The 27,314-nt window shown below is 39.0% G+C and overlaps 1 protein-coding gene across 7 annotated transcripts in view; it reads left to right on the top strand.

Moving 5' to 3' along the window:
* The window catches only part of MAST2 (microtubule associated serine/threonine kinase 2), a 155,937-nt gene that overhangs the window by 115,484 nt on the left and 13,139 nt on the right, over positions 1–27,314 (top strand). For all 7 annotated transcript variants that reach the window (XM_035133526.3, XM_035133527.3, XM_035133525.3 and 4 more), the window contains 15 exons: positions 950–1,104; positions 4,360–4,435; positions 5,780–5,989; positions 10,231–10,332; positions 14,040–14,172; positions 14,726–14,793; positions 15,254–15,339; positions 16,434–16,642; positions 18,385–18,523; positions 19,254–19,386; positions 19,976–20,141; positions 20,379–20,480; positions 22,365–22,487; positions 24,121–24,230; positions 25,942–26,093. In XM_035133526.3, the coding sequence (XP_034989417.2) occupies positions 950–1,104; positions 4,360–4,435; positions 5,780–5,989; positions 10,231–10,332; positions 14,040–14,172; positions 14,726–14,793; positions 15,254–15,339; positions 16,434–16,642; positions 18,385–18,523; positions 19,254–19,386; positions 19,976–20,141; positions 20,379–20,480; positions 22,365–22,487; positions 24,121–24,230; positions 25,942–26,093 (1,964 nt within the window). The remainder of the gene's footprint in view (positions 1–949; positions 1,105–4,359; positions 4,436–5,779; positions 5,990–10,230; positions 10,333–14,039; positions 14,173–14,725; positions 14,794–15,253; positions 15,340–16,433; positions 16,643–18,384; positions 18,524–19,253; positions 19,387–19,975; positions 20,142–20,378; positions 20,481–22,364; positions 22,488–24,120; positions 24,231–25,941; positions 26,094–27,314) is intronic.

The following is a 27,314-nucleotide window of genomic DNA, read 5'->3' as shown; positions in this document are numbered from 1 at the left end:
TTAACAGATGTTTTAATTGCAAGTACTGCCATCTTGCACCTTTACTTAAAAGCTATTAATCCTGTGACAGTTACAGCATAGATACAGCCACACCCTCTACCCCACATTTCCACCCTGTATCACCAAACCTTGTTTTTATGTAATTTGTCTTAAGCGAAACAGTAATAACCTACTAAGAGCACATTTTGAAAATATTACTCATTAAAAAATCGCATGCTCACACAAAAGAAGAGCACTGCAAATTAGTAATTCCCCACTTCTTATGGATAGCCTCATCTTTTTATAGAAAACTTCTGTTAATTTAATATTTATAGTTTTATGCCTCCCTTCATCCCATTATGATTTCAGGGTGGTGAACAAACACAAATCTTGTTACATTCAGTTGTTCAGTGCAGGGGTTGGCAGCAAGTGGTTTGATGAAGCACATGAAGAAAAATGGTTAATTCTTGCAGGAATAGTTCTTCACTAAAGGAATTCACTAATGACAGCTTGAAGATTCATAAGCATTTTCTTCTTCCTCTTGAAACAAAATAACTTGTGAAGTGTATTCATCTATGTTAAGTCTTGTGCCTCACATTAAGTGTTCCCTTGTATATACTTTGTTCTTTTTTTAAAATAATTTTTATTAATTTTAAAATACACACAACCAAATACCAACATTACAAAACATCAACACACACACACACAAAACAACAAAACAGCAAAAAACAACAACAACAAAAACATATATATATTCTCAACCCCTTATTTACTTCACTTTGTTTTGGTGACTTCCTCGTATCCCTCCCTCCTGGTTTTCATCTCTTCTCATATTTATTCATTGCAGTTTCATTCTACCAATTTCAACCCATACTCTTTAAACATATATTCATGCAGCTAGTCACTATCCTTAAACCTCTTATTCTAATTAACATAAAGTCCATCTTCTTCTGATATACTTTGTTCTTAGTCATCATGTTCATCTCAGGAGAAGCTGCACCAACTGCCTTATCAGCCAACACCAGATGAACTCCATTTCTTGACAAAGCACTTCAGCACAGAGAGCATCACTGATGAGGAAGGGCGGCATTCTCCAGCAATGCGCCCCCGATCTCGCAGCCTCAGGTGAGCTTCACACTCTACTTCTGGCATGAGCAATATGGTTCACCTGCCTAGTTTTCTGCTTCACACTTGCAAGAATAACCACTCCACTGCAGCAGCACCAAAACAGCTAAACAGTGTTTCTCAACCAGTGTGCCTCCAGATGTTTTGGGACTACAACTCCCATCATTCCTGACCACTGGTCTTGCTAGCTAGGGATGATGGGAGTTGTAGTCCCAAAACATCTGGAGGCACACTGGTTGAGAAACACTGAGCTAAAGGAACTCCTTGTGTAAAGCAAGCACAGCATGGCTTCCCAGCACAGCCACTTTAGAATCTTGAAACCTCTCAGTTGCCATTTTGCAAGTTTTTGCTGGTACAAACTAATGATTTTTAGGACGCAGTACCCTTCACTTGAAAGTTCCCTTATGTCCCAGTACTGGGTAAAGAAAATGTCTTGTTTTCCCACTCTTCTAATCTGATGATTAGTGCTGCATGTCCTGTGTTAACCTGTGTGCAATGATGATGGTCTTGGCCCTCACTGCCAGATGGAAAAGCTCTAACTGGCAGCTGTGGTTATTTTAAAGGCTTTAATGCTCAAATGAGCTCAGTACATAAGGTAATAAACACAAGCCAATATGTTGATCCAACAAGTAACATGCCCTCTGCACCTTCCTAATGAAGAACAGGGCAGCCACAGCAATTAGTGCATCAGACAGCTAGAGTCCCAAGAATGGACATTCCTTTGAATGAGTTGGCTCTGTGAGGTTTGCTTGCATCTGCGCTGGTGTCTGTGTCCGTGGAGGTGGAGTCCAGACCAGCTCAGCATCAGACTTATTCTCAGTTGCCACTCCAGAAGGGGAAGGCTCATCACTAAGAGGGAGAAGTGGTTCCATAGTAGGTGGTGTTAGGCTAAGGCTGTCCAGTGCCACGGAGGTGGGACGCTTCTCCAACAACCTACTTAGCTCCTCCCGGCATCTTAATTTCTGTCCCCCAAGCCACTGAACCACTCACTCCTTAGGATCAGACACTCCTTACAGATGTGACACTTCTTCATAGTTTCTCAGGCTAAAGCCAGTCATGCAATATGCTTCATCACACTCTTTCTACAATCAAGTAGTCATTTGCTTTGACAAGTTTTATTTCTAATGCCAGTTTTATTGCTAGCCTGGATAGCTACTAGTATGTTTAGCTGTTCTAAGTTTTGGAGAAGAGGCTCTGTTGTCCATCTTCAACACTTCCACTGTTCATATGACTGTTGTCCAATCTGTAGGTAGAGTGCTATATTTGATTGATAAATCAGTACTAAAACATGTTAAACATAAATCTTTGTAAATTTAATCTATTGGTATTTTTTTAAAAAATGTGAGCTATTTTTGCTCCTATAACCTTTTCTAAAGACAGCTGATAGTGATAATTATTGTATAAATTATGCTTCTAATCCAGGGTAGTAATAAGAATCATAGGATTGTAGAGTTGGAACGGATCATGAGGGTCATGTTGTCCAACCCCCTCCAATGCAGGAGCCTTTTTGCCCAACATGGGGCTCGAACCCACAACCTTGCCCTCAGAGAATAAACTGAAGAGCTGGTGGAAGTTTAGTATGTGTACTTTTTATTTAAAAAATTGCCTTCCCCGTGATAGATGTAATCATTAGCTGAAATCTTATAAATTATGCTTACTTTGTCTTTATGCTTTATACATGGAGTGTTTGTCAACATTATAGTTTACTAAATTATTATTTACATTTATGCAGTACTGGAAAAGGCGACATATTATAAATATAAAACCAAAAAAGGGAAAATGTGGCTCTAATTTGCTATAGTTAATCAAGGACATGAAGTGTAATTTCTATCTGCATTACCTCATTTTCCCTTAAAGGCTACTTAACGATAGAATGAGTCATAGCATTATATGCTGGCTTCTCTTCTATGATGATGAAAGGACAGGAAATCATGTTCTTTGTGTACCCTGTAAGAATTTAAAATATATTCTTTCAAGCAATAGTATGGTTCCTAAACATTATATTCAAGATGATCAACATAATTTTGTTGCTGTAACATCTGGTTTACATGCCAGTATGACATATTTTAATCTCTAATCTTAGAACCAGTGTGGCGTAATGGTTAGAGTGTTGGACTATGACCTGCGAGACTAGGGTTCAAATCCCCACTCAGCCATGAAGCTCACTGGGTGACCTTGGGCCAGTCACCATCTCTTAGCCTATCCTACCTCACAGGGTTGTTGTGAGGATGAAATGGGGAGGAGGAGAACCATTTACACCACCTTGAGCTCTTTGGATAGAAAAGGTGGTATATTAAATAAATAACTATCTATCTATCCATCATGCTCAGTGGTTTCTGAACACATTTGGCCTTGCAGCAGACTCCTGTCTCCACTATTTTTTGGAGACAATGCAAAACTACTGGTAAATTCTAATCACATTGGGTAAAATGCCTCAATAGTAATCTTTCCCCACCCTCATTTAAGGAGGAAACAGGTTATGTGAAATCTGTCCTGAAAATCAGGACCTGAGCTCATGGTTTGTTCTTCCCCATCTGAACAAACCATGAATGATAACGAAGGTTTGTTCATTCATATCTTATAGCCCATAGTCAAGAAAAGCAAACCGCAAGCCTGGGTTTGGACAGCATGACAAGCCAATGTCTGGTTTCTTTAGTCTGGCATGACAGAAGTGCCAGTCAGTGCTGCCAGTACTGAGCTAAGCGGACCAGTGGTCTAACCCAGTATGTTGCTAGCATGTAAATTCACTTTCAGTTTAGAAACTTTAATCTTCCTTTTATACAATGAACTCAAAGTAACTCAAATTCACTTCATAGTACATATTTTCACAACTGTGTTTTCTAATAGCTCAGAAACCAATATTCCTTTCTCTAGCTGGTTAAATAATTGAGTCTTTACTGTTTGTGATTATTCAGTGTAAATATGCACACAAGTACACACCATTTGTTTGTGCATAGTTGGCCTCACTCAGATGACTAAGATTGCAAAAGAAAATCCTAATAATATTCCAACCTATACTTAACTAAGGGGTGGGCATATTCTTTCTTCAGCAATAGCAGCATTAGTGTTGTTTATATTTGCCCGAGGTAGCAAGAAAGAAACTTTGGTAAAGGATATACATTAACCATTTATGTGCTTGTGCACACATTCATGTGTAATTACATCAATGTAGTGGTGACTGTAGTTTGCACATATGGCACTATCACACTACCTACCATTTCAACCACATTTTAACATTCTTAACTTTCCCCCTAGTCCTGGCCGTTCTCCAGTGTCCTTTGACAGTGAAATAGTAATGATGAACCATGTATACAAAGAAAGGTTTCCAAAGGTAAGAACCATTTTAATTAATTTATTTTTCAGTCCATTTATTGAGGCACTAAGAGCAGATTTCTGACATTTTGCCATTCTGCAGTCTTCCAATTCTTAAGAAAAATGGCCCTGTTTGTTTAAAATGAAAATTAAAAAACAGACCCCATCATTTTTGTAATCAAGATTGAATGAAATCAAACTTAGATTGCACTTATACCGAAACAGTAGATGTTATGTAAAAAATCTAGCAAAACACTGTCATCTTGCCCTCATATATGTGGGGAAACTGTTAAAGTTTTAATGACTTGTGATGCAAAACATTTGTTTTGTTTTAATGGTAAATATAAGCTCCTATCATGGACTTGCATCTGAAAGGGCCATATCTTTGGTGCCATGGTTGAACTGGAAAGAAAGAACAGATATGGCACAGTAGAGACTGTTAAGTGCATTGTTGCATAATTATTTATAGGCTGGAGCATTGTTTTGCTGTTTTAAACGTAGTTAAATTATTTTACTCCTTATAAAACACGCTCTGCCAGTTGCTTTGTAGACTATTTTGTGTGTATGGAAAAACGCACATATCTAGGTTAATGTGTAAGGTAAAGGTAAAAGGACCCCTGACAATTAAGTCCAGTCGTGAACGACTCTGGGGTTGTGGCGCTCATCTCACTCTATAGATCGAGGGAGCCGACGTTTGTCCGCTTCCACAGACAGTTTTTCTGGGTCATGTGGCCAGCATGACTTAGATGCTTCTGGTGAAACCAGAGCAGTGCACGGAAACGCCGTTTACCTTCCCGCCGTAGCGGTACCTATTTATCTACTTGCACTTGACGTGCTGCCGAACTGCTAGGTTGGCAGGACTAGGGACCGAGCAATGGGAGCTTACCCCGTCGCGGGGATTCTAACCGCCGACCTTCTGATCGGCAAGCCCTAGGCTCTGTGGTTTAACCCACAGCGCCACCCGCATCCCGTTTTACACCTAGGGTGTTCTAATTTACTTTAAATTTATTTGTGTGCATTCTAAATTAGTGCACCTTTCACCTAGAAATTGCTTCAACGTCATGACACTTAAGCATTCAAATTAGGAATGGTGGTGATGGAGGACAAATTCCTAAACATTCAAAGAAAACCCATTTGTTAGATTTGATATGTTTACTTCAGGCATCCCCAAACTGCGGCCCTCCAGATGTTTTGGCCTACAACTCCCATGATCCCTAGCTAATAGGACCAGTGGTGAGGGATGATGGGAATTGTAGTCCAAAACATCTGGAGGGCCGAAGTTTGGGGATGCCTGGTTTACTTCAGTTCAAATGTAGATATTTTCGTAGCAAAATGCCTGTAACTATTCTTCTACATTGTTTAGGCCACAGCCCAGATGGAGGAACGGCTGGCCGAGTTTATTGCATCCAGCGCACCAGAGAACGTGCTACAGCTAGCAGATGGGGTCCTAAGTTTCATTCACCATCAAGTTATTGAATTGGCCAGAGACTGCTTGGATAAATCACGTGAAGGACTTATTACTTCTCGGTACTTTTATGAGTTGCAGGAAAACCTTGAGAAGCTCCTACAAGATGTAAGTATTTGATTCACAGGCCATCAGCTTCAGCCTGCTTTGCTGTAACCTGAAATAATTCACATGGCAAACCTCCACATAGTGCAGGCTACATCCACAAAGCACAGGGGCAAACAGAATGTACCATATAGGTGCTTCAGAGCAATACCCCATCCCAGTTAATTTTCAAGGCACAGCTCATCTAAATGGAGATGAAAACATTTGCTTCATTCAAATAGTGAGGGGATTATTTATACCTAATGTGTGAAACTCAGTTCATCTGTTAGATTTAAGTAACTTTTGATTTTATGGTTTTGTTTTATTTTGTATTTAAATTGATTATATTTTAACTAACACAAGACACCCAGTGAATATTATGTAATGAGGTGTCGTGCCATAAATAAATAGTAGAGTTTACCACATTTATCCAGATCTATATTTAGTAACCTCCCTTTGTTTCTGAACTGTCCTTATACAGGGGGAGCCAATGAGATTTGAGTTGTCAGGGGGAGCTGGTACTTGTTTGTTCCACCCCCCCCAAAAAAAAATTGGCTTCAGCTCTCCACCTCTACAAAAGAAGGCATGAAGATTAGGTAGTGGGAAGAAATCTATTTGGGATAAATGTTAATGTACCTGAAAGGGGCAGGATAAAGGAGAGTTCGTAGGATTCCTGTTACAAAGAAAAGGGAGACACTCCTTTTTCCCCTCCTCTTCTTCCTTTGCTCTAAAAATACTGGCCTCCAAGTTTATTATGTAAATACCTTCCTGCATAGTCTACCTTCTGTTATGACTGGATACATCCCAGATTTCTCATAACAAAGCCTTTGTTTCTCACAAACTCAGGGTTTATTTTAAACCAATCAGTTGTAGAAAGAATCAGCCATGTAGGTGTACTATATTCTTAGTTGAAGAAGAACAAACACAGTTCAGTTAAGTTAGGCACTCTTAATTCCTAGGTCTCACTGAAAGTCCTAATCGTATGCTGAAATCAGTTATAGATGAAAATGCTTGATTGTGGTGGGACTGCATCTCCCAGACACCATTTACTACAAACCTTTCAGTTTGGAAATTGAGAACGGCAGGTAGTCTAATGCTTGCAAAATATGGTTTCCCTGCCTTCAGGGTGGGGAGACAGTTGGAAGTAACTTGGGGGGGGGGGGTTAGTTACAGGTAGGTATCGTAGCCATGTTGGTCTGCCGTAGTCAAAACAAAATAAAAAATTTCTTCCAGTAGCACCTTAGAGACCAACTACGTTTGTCATTGGTATGAGCTTCGGAGGATGGCTGCAGCTAGAGGGGAGAATCAGCAGAAATCAGGGGTCTCTCCTCCCATGAGCGAAAACAATTTTTTGCTCATACTAGCAGTGCTTAGGATCCATCCTAAGGGGTGAGAAAACTAGCCCTCCAGATGTTGTTGGACTACAACTCCTATCATCTGACCATGCTAGCTGGAATTTATGGGAGCTGGAGTCTGACAATATCTGGGGGGTCATGAGTTCTCAAGCCCTGCTTTATTTAGACGGAACAGTTACCTTTTCTTCTAAAACTGTATTGTTATACATTATAGGATTTATTTGAAAGTTTGGGGAAATGCGACTTGAATTTGATATTTTTTGAAAACACACGAGTCAGAATTTTGGAAACAAACACTTACTATATACTGCACTGAAATTAGCTTTGTTAACTGAAAGATAATAAAAACTGAGAATTATGAAAAGTAATAACCTTCACACTGAATTATTAGAAAGCATGAAATGTATACACATTTGGCTTTATAAAACAAACAAAGAAGAAACGATTGAAAAACTTGTACATACAGCAAAGCCGCAGAGGTGTTAGTAAGTTTATATCAGTAGTTGCTTGTGTTGCCCACTTAACCTGAAATCCCGATTAAAGTTGCTGTTCTTAATAGGGTTTAAGTGCATTGGTTCTTGTATGGCTGGCTTGATCTATATCAGTATATTAGCTCAATTACAGAGTTGTGACTTGAATATCACTGCTGTTGGTCCTGCTAAACCCCAGGGGAGGACAGTGATTTTAATTTCATGCCCCAGTGGCTACAGTTAGTGACGGATGAGTCTTTCAGATAAGGGAATCACTTTGTAAATTGCCCATTGCTACCTCCAGTACATATGTCACTGAAAATGACTTCGTTTCTAAAAACAAATGACACAAGCTTCAGCCCATAGTCCTTGTGGTTACCCCACCCCCTTCCCTCAAGGAGGCGGGGGGACCTGAAATGACACCCGCAACCTTCAGACAAGCATGTTGTCATTGGGAACTGCTAATTAGATGGCATGCATCATACCAAGGGAAGGGAGGCAAACGATAGGCAGTTGTTTGGCATATAACCTATTCACTGAAGATGCAATAAAAGTGGGATGTCTTCTAAACAAGACATTTGGAGAGATGTCGAGGCTATTGTGTGAAATACGGAAACAAGAAACAACGATTTTACTAAGGACTCTGGAGCTGCAGCACTGTGCAGATATCATGGCTGAGTGGCTGCTACAAGTTGTGTTCATTTTTGTGTTTATGTAATCTTGTTTCTAACTGTTGTGTTTTTAATTTTTGCATAGCTTAACTTTTTAATACTCAGAGCAAATTACAAGTTGTAGTAAAACTTTCAATTTAATTCTAGATATAGCAGTTTTTAAAGTTACTGAACGTTTTTATTAAAGTAAATGGACATGATCGCATGGCAAACGTCTTAAAATCTGTTTTAAATAAAGCTAGTCCTTGTTGATCTATGAAAATTGTTTTCAGTATTTTAAACATTGGTTTCCCTTCTGAATAATCATACTACCTCTTATTATGTTTCAATGACTATATATTAGGAGAAATGGTTTTTAAAAACCTTTTTTTAAACAAAATCCAAACTTAATCAATTCAAGGAATTGTACGGTTTCCTTTAATGGAATGTGAATTACAAATTCTGAAATACTCTGCAAATTTTCATTGCAATATGTATCTATATATTGCATTAGTTTAAGACATTTGAAACCTTTCCTGTGACACGTTGAGTGAAGGGCTTATGTACTGTGCATGCTTACGCTAAACATATATTGTAAACAGAATTAGATAAAAAATTGTAAACAGAATTATATACAAAACAGTCATTCTAATATGTGAGCCAAATTAAGTAGTTGGTAATTTCCCCATAAACAACAGAGTGTGTGTGTTTCTTATTAAATGTGTACAGTGGTCTCTGTTTACAGTTTGTGCCAATCTTATTTTTCCACATTCCTTAGTGGTGCCAATGCTTTCTTACTACTTGTCAGTGTATGGATTTTCATTTCTTTTCAGTGAATGTTAGCAAGCAATTTCTTTGTTGCTGGTAGTTGCCTGTACATTTCTTGATTAAACGCTTGTGCCTGCAAGCTGCTAAAAAACTCAGATTATTATTTTTGTCCCCCCATATGGTCTTTGAAACCTGTTTCTGAGCATTATTTATCATTCCAGAGAGCATACCTGTAGTTGTATTTAATTTCTCTGGAGTACTATGAGCTTGAAGAGTGAACTATGTATTACATCTTGTATAGCGATTATTGTATTGAGCTAGGGTGATGGAAAAAATATTCTTTTCCTTTCTTATAAAATTCTTTTCTTGCACAGAATATTTAGTGGGCCAACAAAATGCTGATTGTCCCAGTGTTTGAATATTATGTCATCAATCAATAAATAAAACATTTGACTGAACCAGTCCATGTGTCTTTATAATGTATAGATACTATTTGTACTATGGCATTAATAATAGAATATTAATGGCATTCTGCATGCAGTTCTATAGACACCTTGTTCAGCTTGCTGTTTCCTTTTGGGCCTATTTTTGTGTGCACTGCAGTTTGTTTAATGTCTTCATGGAAGAATTATAAAACAGAATATCTTTGAGAGTGGAAGTGAAAACAATAACACAAAGAAAAGTCAATGTCAAGTAAATCTAGAAATAAAAACCTATTTTGGCCTAGAAAAAACCCCCAATGTATAATTAATTAACATTCTTTTTTGAAAGAAAGAAAAACCCTTTAAAAAGTTTCCAGTGAGTTTACTGTGAATAAACCTTCTGCAATATTGTTTGTGAATTGGCAGAGAATGTTTTAGTGTCAAAACTTTGGCAACACAGAACTTGAAAAAAGGAAAAAGCTGCCTTTCTTCTATCATGCCTTCAGAGAATTATAGCTAAATAACTGATGATAGCTTCTGTACTTGATTTATGAGGGACCAATTCTTTGTTTAAACCATGATGTGACATCCTTTCCACAGGCTCACGAGCGATCAGAGAGCTCAGAAGTGGCATTTGTTACCCAGTTGGTGAAGAAGTTGATGATAATCATTGCACGGCCAGCACGATTGCTAGAATGTCTGGTAAGTAAAAAGGGGTTTTCAGGAGGTGTAGCAATATATTGTCTGATGAGTATGAAATGTAATTCCAGTGGAATCTTAACAGATTTTACAAACTGATAATGCATACAAGATAGGCTTTGAAAGAGCATACATTAGGAAAGACTTGGTGATTCTATGAGAAGTACATAGTTCTATAGAAGTACACTGGCTATTACATTGTTTTAAGTGTTTCTCTGCAGAATAGACCTTACCAGTTTTTAAGTGGTCATTATGCACAGATAATGATAACAGATGCAGACTAGAGGACCGTGCAATGACTCTTCATGTCCAGCAGGGGATTTGATTGTTCTCTCCTGGAACAGCATCATGGCAAGTCACCTTGGATAGCATGGGTAATTCCAAGCATGTGTTAGGCTGTGGCATTGGGGAAGCTGTTTAGAATGAGAAACTGCAAGTTTTGGAATGTATTGCAAAATTATGAATGCACATAAAGGGTCTCTGTAGGTTGTGGTTCATGTCCATAGAAGTATGGTGATACAGGAAAACCTGCTAAGTATCAGAACGGATAGGAACAGTGCCAACTAGTTTCATTGTTAGGAAAAGTTGTCTTTTTTAAAAAAAAATCCACGTGCAACATGTAGAAACATTAATTAATTAAGCACCTTAGCAATTTTCATTTTTAGAACTAGAGCAGGCAGTGCCCTTATAGACCATATAGTCCAATTGCTGACTTTAAAATGCAGTATATTTCATACTTAAAAGACTCCCTTGCCAGGTGCATGTCTAGGTCTGAATTCTTCAAGGAAGCAGACTCCATAAGTTTGCTAGACACGTTTCCCACTGCATGCCGGCCCCTACCATACTTAGGCAATGGCTGTAGTACTAAATGTAAGTAATGGCTGTAGTTTCACTGAATTGATAAGCTTCCACAGTTAACAATATGTGAAGTCCTGTTAAAATGGGGTGCTTGAACTGAAGCAGTTAAAATAAGCTCTGGGCCTGCAGACTCCCAGGTGAGGTGGCAATCAACAGGGCACTTACATGCAACAGTGGGAGAAGTTATGGGCAGTAGGGCAAGTATTCATCTGTGGTGACTGTGTCTCCAAGAAGTTTCTGGGGAATCATCAGTTAATACAGTTTATACTGCCTTAAGGCCCTCTGTCTGATTAATGTTGTAGCAGTGATCATTGTCTTCCATATTCGACACATAATAAGAAAGAACATTATGTTTGTTTAGCTATGATGCCATTGTACTTGCTGGGCCTTTTCTCTCATCTGAAATTTTATTTGTTTATTGATGTTTCTGTTTGATACATGTGAGTAATGGTAACAATGCTTGCTGACTCCCAAGTGGGGGCTTTGAATGGTAGACAAGCATTTCATATTGCAGACTGTAGTATGGAGGACTGCTGTGTATTTGCCAAAAGTCGTCTTGGTGCATGGAATTTATTTATTTCATTTATAGCCCACCTGTCTGCCAGTTTACAAATCTTTGGATCTTGACTACATTATTTGAACAGAGCTATATCTGGTTTTTTATATAAATAATTTTTATTAGTTTTCAATTACAAAAAATCCAATATATGCCACATTATAACAATGCCAATGATCAGAGCTACGGTATATCTAAGTATTCTATTTTAACTAATCATGAACTGTGTTCATTTGCTGTAGAAAAAAATTAAGTATTGTTTACTTGATTAAACATTCGGGGGAAAGTGCACTTTCAGAGTAGTACATGTGGAACAAAATGTAATGCATTTCTTCAAAAAGTTGATCACTATGATGTGTTCATGTCATGGTGCTTAAAAATAGTCACATGTTTGTGAAGTCCATCTGAAAAATGATACTTGAATACCTTAAACACCATAAATAATTGTTCTTCTGCCATTTGACCCCCCCCCCCCAAATGTCTAAACAAGGTTACTTCTGGAAGGTTCTTAACTGGACTGGTCTATAGTTAAAATTAACTGATAAGGTTTACAATGTGTACCAGTTTCCCTCATCCTTTTGAAAAGAGGATGGAAGCAGGTGTATGCAGCAACATCTCAGAGACCTGAGTACAGTCATACCTCGGTTTAAGTATGCTTCGGTTTGAGTACTTTCAGTTTAAGTACTCTGTGGACGCGTCTGGAACGGATTAATCCACTTTCCATTACTTTCAATGGGAAAGTTTGCTTCAGGTTAAGTACAGACTTCCGGAACCAATTGTGTACTTAAACCGAGGTACCACTGTAATGAACTCCAAAGCCTGTTGTGACAGTCATGAAAATAATGTGACAAGATCCCATATTATAAAGTACAGGACGTTTCTAATTTAGCTGTTGTATCCAACCTCTTTTATATATCATAATTTTTGTGGCTCAGTTTACTGTACCATGTAATCCTAGGGATAGTTTCACATTATCTCCTATGAATATAAGTTTTAGTAGCAGGTGTCTTACTCTCACTACTATTGACTTCTTGTAACAAAACAGCATCTGGTTTCATTTGCCTTAACCTTATGAGCACCATAGACCATAGCTGCCAAGTTTTCCCTTTTCTCGCGAGGAAGCCTATTCAGCATAATGGAATATCCCTTTAAAAAAGGGATAACTTGGCAGCTATGGCATAGACAGAGAGATGGAACTCCTAAATGCCCAGAATTGGTTACTTCAGGTTGTTTCCTACAAAAGATATATTTCCAGCAATGTGATTGACTTCTAAGATAAAATAATTGAACATATTAATCATTTACTTGTGCACTTCTAAAAGCAGTGGTTTTTTTTAATATGGGCATTTTAAATTTGCACAAATCTGCTGGATTAATCTCTTCATTCCTTCTTTGATTTTTGTCAACTATTCGCTTTATTCTGATATACTGTATTGTCATTTTTCTTCATCCTCAGATACCTTTTCTCATCACTGAATCTTGGGTTATGGGATTTATACAGATTTTTTAAGGCAATATAGACTCCTAGTTATATATATTATGTCCTAGACTATATATTATGTCCTAACAGTCCTTTTACGGGTTTTGTGCACCACCCTTCTTTCTTGTTGGCTTATGCTTTCAGATTAAACACTACAGTTTGAGGTCAGTTGTGGGTACATTTCTCAGTGAATAGAGCACTGCTAAAGATGAGCCTGAACTAAAATCCCATCTCAGCCTGCTACACTTCCTGTGAAGGCTTGGACAAGCTACTTTTATGTAACTGTTCCCTGTTCACAGAATGGGAATAAAAGGGCTTGTTTTGTCTCTCTCCTTTCTAATTATTGGGAATAGGGTGATAAATGGATGTTACCATGGTTATGAAAATATAAAATGTCAAGCTCACATTTTTTTGCTCTCCCTGCTTATTATGCTAGGAAACACTCAATGTGATGTTAAAATTATGATGTGTATAATCTCTTCTTCTTCCTGCCCCTTTTCTGTGTTGCCTTAAATTTTCCAAAGTAAAAAAAATCATAGCAATCCCCAATAATCGTTGACTGGGGTTGTTTTTTGTTTTTGTTTTTACACAAGGCAATATACAGTCTTATTGCTGTGCATATTGTACCAATGTGAGATGAGCTGTTGGCTGCTGAATTCAGTTCATAACTTGAATGTAGAAGGACCCACATGTTAAAAGTGTTTGTAAATGGTGTCTTTATTCTTATCATTCTTAAAATATCTCACCACCCAGAGTTATAGTCTTTTGCTTTGAGAACTGAATTAACCTTCCTCCTCTTGTATTCTTGTGCTTTAGGAGTTTGATCCTGAAGAGTTCTACCATCTGCTAGAAGCTGCTGAAGGCCATGCCAAGGAAGGAGAAGGAATTAAATGTGACATCCCTCGTTATATTATTTGCCAGCTGGGACTCACCAGGGATCCCCTGGAGGGTGAGGACTTTCACTTTGCTTTCTTAGGACTATATAGAGCACAAGTAGGTTAAGAAACAGAAGCCCTCCTTGTTACCTCTAGTGCAATCCTATGCATGTCTGCTCAGAAGTAAGTTCCATTGAGTTCAATAGAACTTACTTCCACGTTTGTGAGTATAATATTGCATGCTTAGTCTGAGGGCTGATTCACACATTAAGAAATGCAGTGGTTGTGTATGACTTTTCTGATGTACTGTTTGCTCATCAGAGTCTTTGAGATGAAGTGGAAACTTTTGTAAAATTGTGAAATTATTGCTTTAACCCTAAATAAACACACACGTTGCAATTAGTTTGTTTAATTGTTCTTGAGAAACTTTTGATTAAAGAATCCTGCTCTGGAAAAATATCATGAACCACCCATTCTTCTACCCGACACCTTCAGATTTTGGCCACATACTCTTGAGTATGGAGAACTATGTGTCTTAGCTTGTATGTGGGTGAAGAAACTAGGAATGTGATCACCATATTGCATACTATTATATCCTAAGAGTACGCATTTCTGGTTTCCCTCCAGAAATGGCCCAGTTGAACAGCTTTGATAGTCCAGACACTCCAGAGACAGATGATTCTACTGAAGGAAAGGTACTGAGTTAAAGGATCACTTTTAATCATATAATAGCAGGTCTGTAATAAAGCCATTCTGTGTTAATAGAGCATTATTAAAGTCTAAATTGTGCATGGATATAATCATTTCTGTTCATGAAGAATACCTGAATGCTCTGTCTATATTTTAAACTCTCCTACCGGGCCGTGGGCCCCCCAAAATGTTATGGGCATACATGATGTGTTTCAGTCAGAAACAGCAAGAATTGCTCCAGTCTTTCTCTGGATAATATCAGTAAAGAGCTACAAAAGTGTTTGTTAAATTGTTGAGATAAAACAGGTGGAACAAAGTTTAAGAATAGAGATTTTAGAAGCACAATGAAACCATTTAAAGACGCTTCCAAATTGGTTGTGATTGGATTTAGACTTAAATACTGTAGATGTATCTTTAAAAGATTAACATTAAAAGGAGAGTGAAAAGTATTTCTGGTGTTTTCAGAGTCGGGGAGCCACTGTGCAAGCCAAGAAAACTCCATCTGAAGAGGAATTTGAAACAATTAAGCTAATCAGCAATGGTGCATATGGGTAAGGATATAAGATTATGTCTAGCCATTAAAAGAAATTCATTTGACGTCTAACCGTGAGTCATAAATGACAATGATGCAGGATATCTGTAGCTATAGCTCCTGATATTTGTACAGTACTTTAAACCCACTGCTGGGGGAAGGTAAGTTTGTCAGATTTGATTGAAACCATACTGCTCCTCTGTGCTGTTTTTGTGATCTCTCTGTGCTATATCCCCAGAGTAGAAGCACGTTCAGCCCCCTCCCAACAACTCACAATTGCTTTAAAGTTAAACAAACATTTGAAGATCCCATATTGCACCTGTTTCAGCTCAAACATTGAGAAGTTCCACTACCCTTTATTCCCTGTGGCCCTGAATAAAATAGGGAGGAAGCATGAAATTAATTTTGATCACTAAATTTGGGGAGGGGAGGACATGTTCAACAGTTTTGCTTGAAACTTTTCAAAATTTTTTTTAACTTGGTAAGATTTTAAAAGTATGTGTATATATATATATATATATATATATATATATATATATATATATATGCATATATATATATATATATATATATATATATATATATGCATTCTAAACATTTTATAAAGGACTGGAGATGAGTTGGTCAGCTACTCTTGTTATGCTGCGCTGATAATTTCCCCCCAGTTACTTGTGAAATACTCTGTCTGTAGTATGGCACAGCAGTCTCTCTGAAAGAAAAGGAAATTGGCCTGATTATTCAAAGGGATTGGAAAATGTTGATATTAGTGCACAGGCAGATAATGATACGTATAATGCTAAAGGTGAAAATAATATTTGATTATAGAAGTCCTGTTTCTTATAGATGAACATTACACAGAGATCAGGCAGAAACTACGGCTTGTTGCTCTCACCCATTATGAATTTGAGTCAGAACTGAGATCTTATCAATATATTTATCATTGCAGAAGGAGCAGGGAGAGAAAAATGAGTTGTTCCTTGCGCTTCGTTTTCTGTTTCTTCGTAACTTTATCATCTAATCCAATAAGTGAAACCTGAAGTAAGAGAAGCAGGGTTCAGAAGTCCTGGAGTCTGCTCATGGCATCACTAATGCAGTGCAACTTTCTTGTCTCAGTGCAGTGTTCTTGGTGCGCCACAGAACTACCCGTCAGCGCTTTGCTATGAAGAAGATCAATAAGCATAATCTCATTTTGAGGAACCAAATTCAACAAGCTTTTGTGGAAAGAGACATACTAACATTTGCAGAGAATCCCTTTGTTGTGAGCATGTTCTGCTCTTTCGAAACCAAGAGACACCTATGCATGGTTATGGAGTATGTGGAAGGTATTGTTTCACCACGATAGAATTCATCTTGTCACAATAATGACCTTACATATTGACCAGAAAGTGGTAGAGAATTTTATATGTGCTGACTTGCAGGGTGCTTTCCAGTATTCTCAAAAGTGTCCTATAGGTGCCATCTTAAGAGGATGGAATAATAAATCCACTATGTGCTACCTTGAGGTGAGTCCTGTTCATCATGGACTAGTTAGCCATGTTTGCTCTTGAAACTGTAGGTATTGGTATCTTACTTAAGGGTCATGTGAAATAAATAAATAGGAGAATGTTCACAGCGGAATGAATTGAATATACTCCTACACTATATTCTCTTCCATAGGGAAACAGCCATGGATTTTGAAGCTGGCTAATAACTATAGTATCATCCACACAGAATTAAGTGTAACGACACTTGGCAGAGTCTGTCACTTGAGGAATAATTAAAATTAGTCAAATATCTGCTATCAGTGTCCCCTTATTTCTTAGGTTTGCAGTTTTTGTAGTGTTCTAAAATTCCAAGTTGTGCAACGTCCAGGAGGGGTTTTTACCCAACTAACTACATTTAATTTGAGAGTATTCATATGGCAACTCCCACTCATGCCTTTAAAACCCACGAGTGCACTCAAAGTGGAGCACTATCCAGACACTTTAGCTAGTGCAGAGAGAGGTTCTCACCCCTTCATAGACTGTAGACTGGGTTCCTAGGAGCATACAATGTCAGTCTTCTGTTTTCTTATTTGGGAAGGTCAAAATTTTGACTTGCAAAACTCTTGGTGAATTGGACCCCAGCATTCTTAGCAGAGGTTCATGTCTCTTTTTGATGAACCAGAAGTATCCTCATTGCTTTTGTGTGTGTAAAGTGAGAACAGGAAAGCTACTGCAAGTCTGTTGCTCCATTGCTGTGCTGCTTCCTGTCCTTGGAGACTTGCAAAAGCCTGAGCAGTTTTTTTTTTAATCACTGCAAGCTCTGTCATATTTTACCCAACAAGCACAGCTATTGTGGCTGGTGATGCCATGTAGCTGCATAGTCTCATAGGCACCTATTGGTTAGGGCAGGCATCCCCAAACTGCGGCCCTCCAGATGTTTTGGCCTACAACTCCCATGATCCATAGCTAACAGGACCAGTGGTCAGGGATGATGGGAATTGTAGTCCAAAACATCTGGAGGGCCGAAGTTTGGGCATGCCTGGGTTAGGGCATCACTAGTGGTGAGCTCACTGCAGATCAGTCATCATCCTGTGCTTTTACTGTTGTGTATTACTATTTTGAAAAGTCTTTAGAAGCTCCACATTGCTGTGGAGAGTGCTCACCTAAATGTAAATACATACAACACTACCTTCTCTCTAGCAGCAACACACTACTGTTTTTCTTTCACCCCCTTTCTTCTTTTGTGTACTTAGGGGAACTGCTCCTCAGTAGTACACATGCATACTGGGAAGAGGGTCACAAGACCAAGGCTTCAGACCCTTATGCCAGAGGCAGTGTCTTGGAACAAATCTTAGCCAGTATAAAGGAGGATTTTATTAAAATGTTGCACTCGCATATTGCAGTCTTGTACCCATAGCCACCTACCTGAGAATAAACCTCATTGAACTCAGTAGAACCTACTTTTGAATAGATAGGTATCGGATTTTGCTATAACAAGTTGCATTCATCAGATCTGGCTGACAGACAGTGACTTGACACAAATGTTTCTCATCTTTTTATGCTGTGTGGTTTTTTTTTGTTTTTTGTTTACCATGTCTTAGGAGGTGATTGTGCAACTCTCTTGAAGAACATTGGAGCTTTACCTGTTGATATGGCAAGAATGTATTTTGCAGAAACTGTTCTGGCACTGGAATATCTCCACAATTATGGCATCGTCCACCGTGACCTAAAGCCTGACAAGTACGCTTTTAGCTTCTCATGTTTGGACCTGTAGTCGCAGCTGTCCATGCTAAAAATAGTTATAGGAACGATGTGTGTCATTTTTTTTCCTGCAAGGGCAAGTTTTTATTTTAATGTTCTTGTTACTGAGTTCTTTCTTTACATATGTCATTCTGTGCTTTTATTAGTGAAATATGTTTGAAAAACTATTCTTTTCATTCATGATCACCTAAATTAGAAGTGAGAGTTAGATTTAAAATATAACAAAGTGGGGCATCCCATTGTCTCTGTGCAGTGAGAAGTGCCTATACTTTAATGGCTGCTAAAAAATGCAGACAGGGCACAACTTTATAGCATATATCTTGGCTCAAACTTTAATTTTAAATGTTTGGGTACAAAGTTGCTCAGAACTGAATCAGTAAGACACTAAAATGTTGCTGATCATTTTCATGCCCAGCTAAAGATGCCGATCTTTACAGTCCTGTGTGGCCTGAAAGTCATCACATTAAGTCATCACAGTACGAGAGGCCCTGGTCAGTGTTTCCTCATTTAAGGGCGTGCCTTCATTGTGGAAAAGAGTATATCTGTAGAATTCTCTGCCTGTGGAAGTTTGCCTCTATACTATGTGGCAGTCAAGACTCTAAATTAAGGACATTTTATCAAGTGTTTTGGTAGATCATAAATAGTATAACACTGTATAAAACTTTAGTTTCCTTTACTTTTCAGTAACACTTACCTATTTTTGCTTCAGTCTTCTCATAACATCGATGGGTCACATCAAGCTGACAGACTTTGGCCTCTCTAAAATAGGCTTAATGAGCTTGACAACCAACCTATATGAAGGACACATTGAGAAAGATGCCAGAGAATTCTTGGATAAGCAGGTACTTTGAGGTTTTCTTTTTGAAACATCTATAAATAACTGCACATGCTGTTCTTTAAGGAAGCCAATAGCAAGTATGTGCCCTGCAGGTTTTGTGACACGTATCTCTCTGATCCACAGGTATCACAAAATCCATATTTATTAAAGATCCCTACGTATAGGGCAGTTACAGATACAGTTCCATTAGGACTGCAAAGCTACATTCATGCTGATGACCCTTGTGTATATCTTCAAACATTTGAAAGTTAAAAATCCTTATATAATTTGTTCAAAGCCATGACACTATTGGACTTCTTAATGAAATAAAACAGGAATATGAGTTGTTGTCATGGATGCATTTCATTTATAAAAAAAGCTTCCACTATAAAAGGACACAAGTTTTGTTTTTAAAATCTTCTGAACCGTCTCAGGATAATTGCAGTAACTTTGTAACTCCTAATTAGCTTCAGTGTGGGGTTTTCAGTTTTCTAATATGAAGTTCCATTCTCTGGGATGCTTCCAGTAGGAAAGATAATCTTCATCCCATGAGCTATGTGGAACAACAGTGATTTTGAATGCAATTGCTCATTACCCCCCCCCTTCTTGTTCAGGTGTGTGGGACTCCAGAATACATTGCTCCAGAAGTGATCTTGCGGCAGGGTTATGGAAAGCCTGTGGATTGGTGGGCCATGGGAGTAATCTTGTACGAGTTTCTACTTGGCTGCGTTCCATTTTTTGGCGACACACCGGAAGAATTATTTGGACAAGTTATCCATGGTATGTGTCCTACCTTTATAAGCAAAAAGTGTTGTCTCCCTGTATTTGGTGAATGGCTTCAAGTCTACATATTTGGCTCAGGAGGTGTTGGGAAGTTCCACTGACCCTGCAGGAACAGCTTTTGTAGGGCACAGAGAGCTGCATCTTTGCAGGGGGCGGGGAAGGCAATAAAAGTCTCATTCCCTGAGCAGAATACAGCATTTTTCTATTCTAATCCTATGAAACTAATTTATTTAGATGAAATTGCCTGGCCAGAAGGAGATGATGCTTTACCACTAGATGCGCAGGACCTTATCGGTAAACTTCTCCGTCAAAATCCTATGGAAAGGCTGGGAACAGGTACAAACTCATTTTTATCAAAACAGTTGCGAGAAACTTTGAAATATGACTACAGGATGTGAAAACAAACCCCCCAACCTGCTAATTGCAGGGGGGTGGAGTGTGGTGACCATGCAGTTAACCTTCTCAGTGATCTGCGGTTTCCTCAGTCTTTGGCAGAATGGCCATTAAAAGTGTATAGGGTTCTGCAGCAGAAATACAGTGGTACCTCGGTTTACGAACACCTCGGGTTACGAACTTTCGGTTTACGAACCATCGAAACCCGGAAGTAAGTAACCCGAGGTTTCCGAGGCCTATGGAGGCCTCCACGGAGGCATCGGAGCGTCCGCGACTGGGACGCAGCCACAGAAGCGCTCCGATGCCTTCACGGAGGCTAACTGTGTGGAAAGGAGCCCTGCGGCTGCGGCCGCGTCTCTTTCAAAGCGGGTGGGGGGGGTCCCTTTGGAAGCGCTTACCTTGCGCATAGAAAACAGTGGTGAGCGGCTTGGCTGCGCGGCGGTGGCGCTCGCAGCTCTCCTTCCCTCTCTACGTGGTGCCAGCCGGGCGACCTTTCTCCTCCTCAGAGCAGCCGCTACCACCACCAGGCGCCAGGACTGGCTGGGGTGGCTCGAGGTGCGCCTGGCTCTGGTTGGAGCGGCGGCGGCGGCAGCAGCGGCGGCTTCTCTCAAGCCCGAGCCTCTCCACTCTGCAGGGGCCCCCCCACCCGCTTTGAAAGAGACGCGGCCGCAGCCGCAGGGCTCCTTTCCACACAGTTAGCCTCTGTGAAGGCATCGGAGCGCTTCTGTGGCTGCGTCCCAGTCGCGGACGCTCCGATGCCTCCGTGGAGGCCTCCATAGGCCTCGGAAACCTCTTGGCAGACAGTGAAATCCATGTTAAATTGAAGCTTTAGGGGGTGTTTTTCATCGTCTGGAACGGATTAATCCACTTTCCATTATTTTTAATGGGAATGTTTGCTTCGGTTTATGAACAGACTTCTGGAACCAATTGTGTTCATAAACCGAGGTACCACTGTATGTCATTACAAATAGGGAGCAATGGCTGAATGGTGCAATTTTTTGTCCATTCCCTGACTTGTTCCCATCATAGCAATTGGGTCTTGCAGTTGTGCTCTACTTTGTTCTAACAGTTGACTGATAATAACAGTTGACTAGAACCAGGACCTTCTCAACAGTGGCCCCGACCTGGTGTAACGCTCTGTCTCCTGAGACCAGGGCCCTGCGGGACCTGATTTCTTTCCGCAGGGCCTGTAAGACAGAGTTGTTCCACCTGGCATTTGGCCTGGAGCCAACCTGATTCCCTCCCCCATTTCCCCCTTTTTCCCCTTTTGTATGAGGCTGCATTTTTAATTTTTAATTTAATTTTGAGGTATTTAGTCTCGTTGTTGAGTTGTATTTTAACCAGTTGTTTTATACAGTGGTACCTCGACTTACGAACTACTCGACAACCAAATTTTTTTACTTACAAATGGGGGTAATGGCCACGCGCTTACGAATGTCTCGACATCCAGAAAAAAACCTGCAGCGCTTTTAGATAGGGATTTTTCGACTTACGAATTTTTAGATAGGGTTGCTTCGACTTACGAATTTTTCCGTTTCCAATGCATTCCTATGGGAAATCGCGTTTCCAATGGCGTTTTTCGACTTATGAATTTTTCGACTTACAAAGGTGCCTTCGGAACGGATTAAATTTGTAAGTCGAGGCACCACTGTATTTGGTGTTAGTCGCTCTGAGCCCGGCTTTAGCTGGGGAGGGTGGGGTATAAAATTGTTGTTGTTGTTGTTGTTGTTGTTTGTTACTGTGTTTAAACATTTTTTGAAGGGTAGATTCACTGGCTTCATTTACTATGACGTGGTTTAAGAATTCCTAACAATGTTTTCATTTCAGGGAGTGCTTTTGAGGTGAAGCAACACAGATTTTTCAAGGATTTAGACTGGAATGGATTACTCCGACAAAAGGCAGAATTTATTCCACAGTTAGAATCGGAAGATGACACAAGCTACTTTGACAGTAAGGAAAAAAAATCGACTGTTAACTGTAGATTTTCAGTATTGTTAATATTGCGTATTAAGATGTGCATGTAAGTAGCTTGCAAACCTGTCAATGAAAGCGAGTTATGAGCATATTTTGAGCTTTCAGACAAAACCCATTCAGCCTTCTGATTCAGAAATCATTCATATAGACGCATGCTGCATTACGCCTTGCAAAAAATGTCATTCTGGGATCCCAATGTAATGTTCAGAAGTCTGAGCTATATTAAGGTTATTTTGCATTGTGCAGATAAACTCATGATAAGCTTTTAGTTGGATTGGATTTGGAAGTAAAACTTTGTGCATTGTAAGTTGGTGTTATATGAGGAAATGAAGTAGTAACAGGGAGAATGCTATAAAATTGGCAAGACCACTAAGGATGAACTGTTGCACATACTGATCTATAAAGTTTGCACTGAACTACTCATAGTAAAATAAAAGACAATTTGTAGACTATTGTAGAGAGATCTTCTAACTTGAGAAAGCTGACAAAAGGCCTTGAGAAGTCTACCTTACCTAGATACAGGTTTTCTTTCAAGCTAAGCCTCCTAGATAGACATAGTCATGCAGCTGGTGTTGAGGCCAACTATAATCAATATGTACCTGAAAAGCAGCTCAATTAAGTATTTTGGTTTGTTGTTTTGAGATGTCAGTTGCAAAATTAGAATTTAAAATTAGACTACTGTATTTTCCTGCGTATAAGACTACTTTTTAACCCAGGAAAATCTCCTCAAAAGTTGGGGGTCATCTTATACGCCGGGTTGTCTTATACGCAGCCGCATAACCGATTTCTGGTGCTGCGGACATTTTGGATATGGGCAGCACGGGCATGTCCAGCCCACGGACGATCGTAGGAAGAGGGGTAGTCTTATACGACGAGTATATCCCTAACTCTATATTTTAACTGGAAAAGTTGGGGGTCGTCTTATACGCCAAAATACAGTAGGTTAATTGTCATTCTGTCTTGCTAGCCCATTGCTTCTCATATGCAATGGTTAAGTTCCATCATGGCTATGAAAACTACCAATTACAATTGAATTGGTTTCTGCTAAAAAATGTTATCACTTTTCAGTCCCACCATTCTGTTGTCAAGATGCGTTGAGTACATTTATTGTCTCAGCTACTTGAGGGATGTGAATATTAGTGCAGCTAACAGACAATCTGTTGTTTACTCAGCAAGTGAGACAGAGGTGTAACAGTAAAAGTAGCTTGTTGCTCTTGCTGTAGCAAAACAGTATTAAAAGTAATTTGAATGTGCACAGCCAGGCTAACAGGATTTCTACAACCATGATGTTAATAATGGAAACTCCCCCTTTTTATTGTAGTCATGGTGGACTTGACAGGAGAACTGCCTGAATCTTTGGTTTTAAAAGTTTGAAAGAGCTGTACTTTTGTAATTCGTTTTGATAACTTTGTGTACCTTATGACCAGAAGAAATGAAAATTTGATGGTGAAAGAAAAAAAATCAAGCCAAATTATTTTCCACTTGTATAATTGATGAATCTCAGGAAAGTCCCTGATCCCAAGTAGGATATTTATTTGTAAATCCCAAGACTGCCAACTGTTCCTCGCCTGTTGAATACATGACCTCAATTCTGTGTTCTCGTTTGCAGCTCGCACCGAGCGATATCAGCATTTAGATTCTGAGGAAGAGGATGACACGAATGACGATGATCATGTGGAACTTAGACAGTTTTCCTCATGTTCACCAAGATTTAGCAAGGTATATATTTTTTAAAAATAGATGGGATTTGAACTCTGTTGTGGTCAAAGCAGTATGAACAACTGTATGATCTCTAACCTACATGGAAGCTAGGCTGTTTAGGAGGTACAGTGGTACCTTGGTTCTCAAACTTAATCCGTTCCGGAAGTCCATTCCAAAACCAAAGCGTTTCTAAACCAAGCTGCACTTTCCCATAGAAAGTAATGCAAAATGGATTAATCTGTTCCAAACTTTTAAAAACAACTCCTAAAACAGCAATTTAACATGAATTTTACTATCTAACGAAACCATTGATCCAGAAAATGAAAGCAATAAACAATGTACTGCAGTCACACAATCAATCAGTAGCTGAACTGGGCAGTCACACAAAAAAAGAAGAGCCACAAAAACGCAAAATAAATAGCAAAAACAGACAGAACTCAGAATAACACTCAAAATGTAAGTGGGCACTCAAAACGGAAGTGTGGCACTCAAAATGGAAGCATAGCACTCAAAACGGAGCACATTCAGCTTCTGAAAAAAGTTCACAAACCGGAACACTTCCTTCTGGGTTTGCAGTGTTTGGCTTCCAAGTTGTTTGAGTACCAAGGCACCACTGTAATTACTTACCTGTACAAGAGCTGCCCATTTGTAAATGGTCTCTGGGCCCAACAGAGTTCTGTGCTGTGATTGATGGGATTGAATTAACCAAAGAGCAACATAACTACTCTGCTGCTCCATCAACTTTTGTGGGGGTAGGAACTTGTTAGAGAAGACACACATAAGCAGGCCTGTTTTTGGGAATTATTTCAATAGAAGCATATAAAAGACATTAGGAGGAAATTGAAAATTCATAGCAGGATTTTCAGAAAAGATCCTAGAACACGATGGTTGCTTAGTAATTAGCAATACTAATAGGCATGAGCAGAATGCCTGTGGCTTGTGTCCTGCTCAAGGAGCTCTCCAGAAAATTTGAAATTTGACTTCTGAACCGGAATACTCAGTGATGAAGCACAAAATGAGGTATGGATGCAGTATTTGGGGGGGGGGGCACAGCACAAAACTGAGCTGATGTAGCCATGACTGTGTCTTGAGCTCTGAAAAATAATACTGCATTCATCATGTGGGTGGCATGAAAGGCTCATTATAGTTTGAAAATGTTGTCTGACAATTCATCCAGATAATTTATTAATAGCTATCCTGTTGATGTTGTGAATTTTTAATAATGTTGTTTTCATCAGTCTTATATGCAAATCAGGTTCTCAGTTGAGCTCAGTCTTATAAACACAGATTCCCCCCTCTCCTGTTAACTGTTCAATGATTTAAAATGTCATTGTAAAGCAGTTGTTGAGGCATGATTGACTAAGCAAATTAGTCAGTAGTGTGTAGGATTTCTTTTTTAAAAAATCTCTCTTGGTTAAGCTTGTACTACAGAATTTCTAGAAATAGATTATCTCTGGGGTTGGAAATCTTAACACCCTCACCATTAATTAAACTGGTGAAGCTTTGTTTTCCAAAACCTCTGTTGCAAGCATAGAACTTCAAAGCACTTTACAGAAATAACAGCAATTTGTGGGCGCCTACATCTTTTTGTTGGCTTCAGCAGATCATTAAAGGACATTGCCAATTCTACCTTTTCAGTTTAAAAATTGGAATTCTGAAATATCCTGTGACTTAAAGAGTCTGTCGGTGACCGTTGTCATTCTAATGTACAATTTGATTGCACCTATAGGTGTACAGCAGTATGGAACGTCTTTCCATCCACGAAGAGAAGAAAATGCCACCACCTACCAAGCGTAGCCTGAGTGAGGAAAAAGATGACAGGCTAGAAAGCCTTGGCCTGAAGTGTCGAGACCGCAGCTGGGTGCTTGGGTCTCCTGAAATGTGAGCCTAACAAATGCTAGGTGTCCTTTACTTTTTCTCCTTGCCTCTGGATTAAAATAATGTTTGTGGGGGCAAAGAAGCATTGTATGAACAGATAAACTTCATAATACTGTATGCTAATATTCCATGAAGCATTGCCAGACTTTTATCACAACAATTATAATGAAACAAGTTTTACTGTTAAGCAAAAAAGTATTTTGTGAGGGGTCTAAATCAACACAGTGCTCCCCAGATGTTGTGAGCCACAGCTCGTCTTATCTCTGACAATTGACTGTGGTGGCTCAGGCTAATGGAAATTGTACTCCATAGCATCTGAATGACAGACACCATGTTGGCTCCCTTTTGTCTGAAAGGGATGCTCACATGAACATCCAGATAAAGTACAGTACCAGTGTAGAGAGTTTTACAGTCATGTATTTAAAGAAACGTATTGGTACTTTTGATTATGCTGAATACAAATGCTCCCTTCTAATACACGTCTAAATATTGGACTTCGTAGCTTAATATTTCAAGCTGCAATTCTGTATATTCTGCTTAAAACTCGGTGATAGTGGAAAGCAATATGCAGTTTCAGTAAAGATTGTTTTTAAACTGTTCTCCCAAAAACTGTTCTATCAAAATAAAATGCATTCACTCAACTACCAAACTGCTTAATTTGGCTAAAAGTAAGAGTGGGGAGGAAATCATATATACAGCTATTGTGGCCATTAACCATGCCTTCCCCTTTTTTGATACTAAATGGAAAAACAGTAGCTTATGACTTGTCCTCAATGCAAATAATTGCTTCACTTGGACCTTTCATTGGTAGTGCTATGTAGCATAGTGTCAAAGAGTATGAGGAATTAGCTGGTACGTTCCTGCTTCAAAATGTGACTTTTAGTCTTACTGAGATGATGATGATGATAATGAAGAAGAAGATAATAATATAGACTACAACCCTCAAATCATGCTATATCAATTCTGCTGTGATTGGTGTATAAAATTTCAATGTAAAAGGTTTTAGATTTCTGAAAGCTTTATTTCTAAATATAAAATCTACTTATACTTTGGTTTTGTACTGAAAAATAGAAAGAAGAAATGCAACCACAGCTACCTATAGTGATAGAGAGCGTGGGCTGTATGAGATTAAAAGATTTGATAAATTGCTCAACATATTTGTGAAATTTGTGGCTTCAATAGTGGCTTTTCAGTCTTTTCAAGTCATCCAATTTCAGTTTTGTC

Source organism: Zootoca vivipara, chromosome 7 (genome assembly GCF_965207765.1).
Source record: "Zootoca vivipara chromosome 7, rZooViv2.hap1.1, whole genome shotgun sequence".
Lineage (NCBI taxonomy): Eukaryota > Metazoa > Chordata > Lepidosauria > Squamata > Lacertidae > Zootoca > Zootoca vivipara.
This window is presented reverse-complemented; position numbering and strand designations above follow the sequence as displayed.